Here is a 9,743-nt window from a genome sequence, read left to right on the forward strand (position 1 = left end):
AAAAATCACGAAAATTTGCAAATTATTTCTAGTTTGAAATTCATAAAAATTTTTCTTTTAAATCTAAGATATGAAAATGTAATACAAGATTCCTTATAAGATTATCTACCTTTATCAAACAAAAATCCTAAATACGCCACTGTATGCGGATGCAGCTTCATCTTAAGAAATCGTCTCATACTCATAAAATCGTGATAACTGAAAAGTAATGGTATGTCTTAATGTTTGACTTTCTTCTACAAATTGTATTCCGCCAAAGAGGACAAACGGCCAAAAAGGACTTGCTCTCCGAGAACGGAATCTGGTCTGGAAGGATAGAATTTTTTTGATAAAGCATTGTCCTCGATGGAAATTACCGGTGCCATCCTTTTGTCAGCACGAGTGCATTTCTCACCGCTCATATTGTAGACGACTATACCCTTACAAAGAATATACTATTATTATGGTAGGTCACGTCTTCGTTATAAACACACACACACACACAAATTATTATGCCTATATAAAATTATAGGTATTTATGTACGCACCCGATAATTATAATATAATTTATAACTCAATTGTGGGTCGTTTACTGCAGCAATGAAAACCCGTAAACATATTATTATTATCATTATTATTACGGCCATGTCACTCGTGTGTCACGATGAATTTGAGCATGAAAAAAAGTCTTCGCAAGCACTTATTATAATATAAAGCAAATCGTAAATATATAGCGCACTAGCACAGTATGGTAATGAGTTTAAGGTATAATATTATGCGCGTGAAAACCACTCGATCACGTCCGAGGACCCGAACATTCCCTGATTCATTCGTCAGTCATTGCCACAGCCAACAGTCCTCTGTGACACGACCATAATTATTTGATTCGTTAATAAAATTAACATTTAGGTACCTATATTATGCATAATAATATTCGTGATTCCTATGAGCCAGTCACCGTAGTGACGATACTTAGTAATATTATAATAAACACTAGGTATAGGAACACATCACAATTTATTATAACTAGGCACAATATTATTTCATTAAATTAATTTTACAACAGAAACCCAAAATGACATTTTATAATTATAATTTTTTATGTGTTCAGTCTTTTACATTGGAATTTGGAGTGGCAGTTCTAACAGCATTTTTTACGGCAAGTTATTTGTACTTTTTTAATTTACAAAATTTAATTTTTAAAATATAGTTACATATCTCATTTAACAATTTCTATTCGAAAATTGTATGTGTGTTAGTAGGTATTGTAAGGTATTTGTACCTTCATAATATTTTACAAGTCCATTCTTAACTTATTCCATCATTTATCCCTCTACAAATTTAATACATTATTTGAACTATTATATTAATTATTATTTTAAATTTAAATAACTTGATTTTTAGGCTTTTTAGACTAACTACGAACTTTCAGCTGCGAAATTTGATTATATATAGGTAAAATAAGTCTACATTAACCTCTCATAATCTTCTGCTAAATATTCATTATCGTATCACATGTACGAAGACACTGTTAACAATGATTATTATCAATTCTATGAGAATTAAATACACGATATAAAATTAATTAATTATCAATTTATTTTTTTTTTTTACAAAATTAAATCGTTTACCCACTTAAAACAGATAAATTACATATTCTAGATTTTGACACTGTTGATAGTTGTGTTCAATGTATCCGAGTTATCAAGTATGCTTTCAGGTTGGTAGACTCATATATATATATATATATATATTTAATAATACCTACATAATTATTGTTTTTATAATACGCAGCACTAATAATAAATTTGTTTTCATGTCATTAAGGTAATCCCATTGTTTTGGTAACTATATTCTTATTACTATTCACTTGGTTCATGGCGATTGCAGGAGCTAATATGGTAAGCTATAATGTTGTTAATAACTAACAATTGGCTAATAACTATTACTAGACCTTTTAAGATTACCAGACAAATTAAATAATAATATAAATCTTAGCCACAAAAGATAATATTATAATAATATTATGAACGTATCATTGCATGAATAAGTACCTACGTCTTATAAGTTTTCGTTCAATGTTTTTTAAATAATTTTCAGCACAAAATATAGTAATTCAATTTCTAAAACCTTGAAGACTTTTATATATAATAGGTACAAAATTCTATTATATTATTATAATAATATTGATAAGTTAGGCAGGCAGTACGTGAAATGATTGAAACTTGTTGGTATAGGTATAAATTGCAGTAGTTACCTCTTGTTATGTTTAATTTTTAACTAATATATACTTAATTTAATCGTAGAGGTCAAGAACATTGATAGCTTCGTCAATTTTTATTTGGTCCATCTTCCTTATTGTGTGGCTAGTTTTATCGTTATACTTCAAAATACTCATGCAGAATACGTAATATAATATCATACACTATCATCATTACAATAATATTAATAATACTGTTAAAATATTATACAGCGACTTCTGTGTATCGCATGAAACGAGATGTGCACCATCTATGTGGCTTATCGGCAGCGGCGGAGGCGGAGGCATTGTAGTTAATGACGTAATGTACCAATAAAACTGTATTCTATTATATAATATTATATATTTTGTGTTTTAGAACTTTTAGAATTTTAGAATACAATGTACTCTGTAGTCATCAATGTTTGAATGTTTCCATTATGTTATACATTTTAAATTGTCTTGAGGCTAATATTACCCCGTTATGTACCTAAGCGCACATTAGTACCCACATCAACACAACCTATTGAAAAAAATTCTAGCTTAGTAAAAATAATATATAGAAACACTGTACCTACCAATTTATAAAATTAAATTGAAAATAGTATCCTTGATGGGAGCATAACTTTACTAAATAAAGGAATAATATGGAAACATTTTATTATTAATCCACCTTTTGTTACAACGACGAAACATATGCATTATAACACAAAACTAAACGCTATTCTACTGTTACACTTACCACTGTCCATCAAATAACTAAATTCGAAGGTCGCGGCTTATCCAAAAATTATGACTATAAGCAATATTTACAATTATTTACAGTAGGATATCAGCTCCGTGAACCACGATATCGTATTCAATATATTATTTATAGCTTGTATACAAAAATATGAAAAATTAAAATAAATGATAACATTGTTCGAAAAATTGTTTGAATATAAAGTATAAAATATTGTTTCTTTGATCTGCCGTCAATCGTTCGCAATCATATTACTATACAGGTAAAACGTTGACAGCCGAATAACACCGTAAATTACAATACTATAGTTTCAAAAACTTATTTTTTTTTCTTATTCTACATCACTGTTTGTGAATAGTATGCATAATTTTTCTACAACTATAATAACATTATATACACATATTGTATAATATTATTATATAAAATTAAATTTTTATTATATTAAAAGTAAAAACGTCAAGTAAAAATTACAAAACGTAGTTTTTGAATTGTTTGCTGAATCTAAATAACTTTATATGTAATTGATATAGCAAGTTGGTAATATAGAAAAACATAAAATAATATTATAATATGTATTATGACTTGAACATTTTAACGAATTTTAAGACCGAAGCACCCGAAGACGACGACTCTTCGGCGAACGCGACTGAACAAGAAGGAGAAGATGATGACCAACGGTTATGGACGATAATTGACTTACCAGAAATAACTTCTAAGACTTTTCACCCGGTGAGGACAGACGTAATCCTTCAAGCTACCCCTGTCGCTGCTACTTCTGCTGCTAATACTGTTATTTCAAATCAAACGACTGCTATGATGATCGGTGTTAACAACGGGTGTGGCTGTGAACGTCACCCGCGGACGACGACTGAAAGTCCGCCGAGCGATTTAATAACCCGCGTCATCAAGTACCGGAAAAATATGGCCATGTATCGTCAAACCGCGGAGGCGGCGATACGACGAAAAAAAAAAGAAGGGAAAAAAAATAAGGAAGTATGGGAATTTGATAATGGCGAGAGCGATCCCGGAAAAGCAACTACTAAAGATGATTCCGAAGGAGAAGACGGAGGAAAAGACGAAGAAGAAGAAAAAGAAGAACACCCAGCTACAGCTACAGCTGACCCCATAGAATATTTGACTATGGCAATTTTTTTACGTAAGAATTCACTATTTTATTTCTGCATACGTGACGTTACCAATCATCATACTGTAGCATTGATGATGATTACAATCGAACTATATGTTCATAAATGGGTAGTATAAAAGTAGGGTGGCAGGGTGACCTATCGTGATTTTCGTCTTCCTGTATTAGTATAATGGGAAAACGCAAAAAGTATGATTCAATTAATATGGTTGTATATAATATCGTTTAAGTGATATAATACCTATGGCACAACTATAAACTCTTATTAGTTAATACACAAGTAGTGTATTTTAGATTTTGAGCGCAGCGAGGGATCTAATTGTTTTACAACGGTGTTTATTATTATTTTTTTTTATCCTTTTCTATCGGAAGAAGTGCTTTGAATTTAAACATAATATAGTATCTTATTTTTGAGAAAATTGGATCAAGATGGTACTTTTTCGGAGGTTATTTTTGATTTTCTCAATAGTTATATAATGTCACGGGAAAAACTACCGACATATGACAAAAAACCGCTAAAAACGGGATTTTAATTTCTAACACTTTGTGTATCGCCATAGAAACGAATAAAAATAACGATTTTGTTGTTATCTTTATATATATAATTCTACTGTACGTGTGTTGTGACTGAACTCCTCCTAAACGGTTGGACCGATTTGAATGAGTTTTTTGTAAGCGTTTAGGTGACCTGGATTGTTTAGATTCACAAACCATCCCCCTAGATCCAACCAGGAGATATGCTACAACGGGGATTTAGAGATTTACGGAGGAAATTTTTGTTTATAAATGGTTGCCATGGGTTTTAAAACTATTATAATAATAATTATTGGTTGCCGTGAAATCAGTGTATTCATTCAATGCATTTAATTTTTTTGTACGCTGTGTTTTTACATTATATGTATCGCAATTACGTAAATATTGAGCGTATTATACTCACATATTATAAGTTACGTACATAAAACAATGCCATATCTTCGTGGATGAGGGGGAAATATTGGTCGACAGACTCGGCATTCACAATTAGTCCAGCCGTTAAGGAGGAGTTCAGTGACATGGTTGGTATAACTTTGATACTTTAGAGGTAAATTATAAAGTTACGTACAAACAGCACGGGGTCCGCGATCTACCACAGGTAGATTGCTTACCTGGTAATACACTGCTGCGAATCAGAATTTTTATTCCGGACAACGGAAAAATTAAGATAAATTTTTAACACCATACACCGAATATTAAATAAGGAATTGAACAAAGTTTGAGTCATATAGAGTAGGTAAATTTAACGGGAAATGAAGTGCACGGGATCAGCCTGTTTATAATATTAATTCAACTTATAGGCTATAATAAAATATTATAGTCTATACTATAAAAGCGAAATAGAAATCTTTGTGACGGGTTGGCTCCGAAACAGCTTGACCAATTCAGCTTATTCTTTTTTTATTGTGTTTGTAATTGTCAGGACAAAGTTCTTGTGAAAGAAAATTTTAGGAAAATCCACCGGAAAAGTAGGAAATCTGGAAGTCAAATATACAATAGTATCTGTCCAGGAGAAAAACATATTAATAATATATTTTTGTTTATTGTAAGGTTGCTTTTGGTTATGATTGTTATAGTTTTAGTTGTTAATTTTGAATAATTTTTGTTTATTGTTCGAAATTTATCTATACTATAAAAGCAAGTCCCGATTTTTTGAAACGCATACAAATCCACACCGTTCAACGTATCATCACCAAATTTTTTACTGTTATACCTGACAGTCGGGTGGAGATTTTAGTAGCACTTTTGTGAAATCAAATAAAATCATCACTCTTGAAAAATTAAGAAACAAAGTAAATCTACTTAGTACTTACGTACTAATTACATGGGGTATTTCGGGTATTCCAGTGACCTAACCCAAGCTACCTGCCACATGTCCTTTTTTCTTTTGTGTGTGTTTTAACGGCGTGTACATATGAATTTTTCCGAGAAGTAAAATTCAACAATTTAAATATATCTATACTTCTATATTCATAATATATTTACGTGCTAAATATACATTATATATTATATTATATATATATATATGTGAAAATGGAATCTTTGTTGTTCTCTGAAACTACTCATCCAATTGTCTTGATTTTTTTTTTAATGAAAGAATCTCGGAAAGAGTACATCGTGGACCAGCAGGTTATAGGCTTAATTTTAAGTTAATTTTGTAATTATACACCGGTGGTTTATTTATACTTTGACCGAAATATAATTCATATATGTTTAGAAAACAAACAAATCTTATGCATGACTGCACGAGCAACAGCCCCACTATTTTAAATCAACTATCCACGGGGGGGGGGGGGGGGGAGCACTCGGGAAACAGCTAGTAACAATATAAAATATCCAGACTAATAAACCGTCTCTGCTCAGAATAATTTTTCGTATACAATGATAATATGATATGATATCATTGAATTCAAATTTAATACAATCCATTATACAGGGACCCACTTGTAACCTACTGTACAGCAGATCGACATCCACTTACCCGCATTTTTTAATGATTAACTGTGTCCTAAAGTAAAAAAGGCAACGATTTGGCATCATTAATATAATGAAACATAATAATTACAATATTTATTTACATATTTTTGTGTACTTATTGTTTAAAAATATGATCAATAAAAAACTAAAGTACCAAAAAAACTACTTAGCACTTGTTTGACTAAATATAGGTAAAAGTAGGAGCATTTTGCATTCTCTATTATTAATAGTGGTATTCAATAATATCTTCTGTTAATAAATGTTTGTAAATTGAAAATTGTTATGCAACATAAATTGAAGTGGTTGGAACATACTTAAATAAGCTTAATATTACTGGGACTTGGTAAATTGCATCAAATTCTTTATTAATTTTACGTAATACCATTGACTATAAATACTGGTAGTATTTGTTTTTAAAGTTTCTATTTAGAGTTTAAGACCAAGAATAACGTTAATTTTTTTCTTCTTATTAATTGAGAAGAACTATATTTATCTAAAGTTTTGAACCTATGTATTCTGCATTTTACTTGTGATAACTGGTGCATGATCGCACTACGATTGACTATCATTTAGTTTACATATATTTTATTCAATACCTATGCAATAAATATGCAATTTTATACTAATATGGAATTATGTAAAAAAAAATGTTGCCAATTAATTCTAATTAGTATGATTCGTAAGGATATTTTACAAAAATTCAAAAATATGTAGCTGAATACAAATTTGTGCTCTAATTATAACATGCACAATACATCTCTACACAAAATGTTTCATAACTCTCGGTGATTCAATTTTTTTTATCTTTCACAATATTTCGATCCCCTTAGCAAATCGAACATTCGATAATTTAAAAATTATTCAAAATGATTAAAAAATGATTTTTCAAAATCCCTTCAAATTCGACTGTATGAGATTATGAATGTGAGTGCGAAGACGAAGTTGGTGATTATGTAGTTGTTTCTAAAGTCATAACTCATAAGAGCGTAAGGCTCAGTGACCGTAGTTTTCAATTGAAATTACTGCCCTATTTATAATAATGTTTTTGTTGCAGTGCTGTTCCTGTATGCGTTGTATGTACTATTGTCCTACCACGACGAACTAAAATATATGCGGTATTGTAAATGTACATTTCTTACATAACATCACATAACATCATATATTATCACTACGTAAAGGCAGCCATGAAACAAAAGTACGTATTGTACAACATAATATGTCAGTACAGAAGGTGGCTGCGATGATACAAGGCTAAACCGTTAAAATTTTAAAATAATTTTATTTGAGTAAATATATTTAGGTTTTAAAAATGAAAAATAATAAAAAAATAAACAATAATTTATTTTCTTTATTTTGAGATGTAAAAATCACAGTTATTAAGAGGAAGATAAATTGAAAATAACCATAACAGTTTGACATATTGACAATAATATAAATGATAACCGGGGAAGTCTGTTAGCTGTATAGGTTTTGAATATATACTTAGAAATTCAGTAATTAGTAATTACCGTAATGGATGTGCACAAATTTGAATTCAATCGTTGAGTACGTCATATGAAAAAGTCTCTGTGTGGCAAAGAAAATAATAATACATACAATTGGAAGTGAAAACATTTTAAGACCCTGTGATTGATACCTATCTACCTAATTTTTAAACTACAACAAAATAAGTAAAATTGGTATTTTATGTTTAAATATACAATTTCATCAACATTTGAACATTAATAATTACTATAAAAAAAGTAGTGCATATTTTGTATTTTAAATAATTTTAGAATCCTGTAAGACCAAACTCAAAAAACTGATATTCAATTTTCAAGCATTAATAGCTATAGAAATTAAACATTTTATAAATTTAAATTTTCAAATAATTAGCGAACTTTCGTGATTTTAACAAAGTTGTCAGGACTTTATCCTTAAACCAGTGCTTGAACCCGAAAATAATTTTTCTATTTCGATTTTGGTTTTAACTTTTAGGTATTGGTATTTATTTTTTCTGTTTTCAATTCCTTTTTTGATTACCGGTATTGATTTTGTTTTCGGTTTTAACCGGTATTCAAAATCAGAATCCAATATCGGATTCAAGCCCCGCTTTAAACGCATATAAAAAAATCTTGTTTATGTATTTTATATTTTTAAATTTTTATTAAATATAAATAAAACTTATAAGTAAGAGGAACTTTTTAGTTTTTACATTTTCAAGCTATTAAACCAAAAAAATAATTTTTATTAACATTTATAGAAATAAACTAATGTTTTTTTTATTTCCAATGAAAAATAAATGAAAAAATGTTATTTTTTCTAAAGAACTGAAAAAGTAATGTATTGTGGAAACAATCTGATAAATAATGATAGTGGATAATCATATTACATTCATATTTTATATACCATACGTAACTTAAAGTCTGTAGGGTATAAATCTAGAGGATTCTATATACTTGGACTTGATTTATAAATAATTATAATTTGTAATATTAACTACCAGAGTACTAACTATTAAGTATTTACTATGTTATTTCTTATTAGTTATTAATATTATTTAATATATTTATAATATTTTATATTTAAATATAATATATTTTATGTATTTTATTACCAACTCACTAAGTTTAAAAATATAAAAAACTATCAACTACTAACTAGTCATCACTCCACCATTCACTGTAATATAATTTATAAACCTATCAGCCAGTTACTATAATACCTTATTAGTTATTACAAATATAAAATAGACAATAAGTATACAATTTTGAACATTTAAAAAATACAAGTGATTTATTTTCGGGGAAATACCAATTTGATATGGAACTACGTTTTTTTAGAACAAATATTGAAATATCCGTATTAATATTTTTAAATTTTAATACAATTATACATTGATAACCGTATTGGCAAAAGTGAAATGACAATGACAGGTTTCCTTATCTATTTTTTTAAATGGTTATTTTTTTACATAGATTATTTTAATTTTTAAGCATAAATACAATTTTTTAATTTTCCAAAAATTCGGTTTTTTTCGGAAATATATTATTTTAATATTCTCCAATTTTTCTACGTTTTCTGAAGTTCTGGGAAAAAAACAGTTTTTTTCGAAATTTTCACGAATTTTTCCGGAAATTTTCCGGCAT

General features: G+C 28.8%; 1 protein-coding gene across 1 annotated transcript; it reads left to right on the plus strand.

Moving 5' to 3' along the window:
- The first annotated feature begins 999 nt into the window (after positions 1–999).
- LOC100573591 lies at positions 1,000–7,934 on the plus strand. The gene is made up of 7 exons (XM_008191634.3): positions 1,000–1,138; positions 1,642–1,699; positions 1,807–1,880; positions 2,286–2,386; positions 2,453–2,540; positions 3,567–4,116; positions 7,670–7,934. The coding sequence occupies exons 1-7, from the start codon at positions 1,055–1,057 to the stop codon at positions 7,756–7,758; spliced, it is 1,044 nt and encodes a 347-aa protein (XP_008189856.1). The 5' UTR covers positions 1,000–1,054; the 3' UTR covers positions 7,759–7,934.
- The last annotated feature ends 1,809 nt before the right edge of the window (positions 7,935–9,743 follow it).

Source organism: Acyrthosiphon pisum, chromosome X, assembly GCF_005508785.2.
Source record: "Acyrthosiphon pisum isolate AL4f chromosome X, pea_aphid_22Mar2018_4r6ur, whole genome shotgun sequence".
Taxonomy (NCBI): Eukaryota; Metazoa; Arthropoda; class Insecta; order Hemiptera; family Aphididae; genus Acyrthosiphon; species Acyrthosiphon pisum.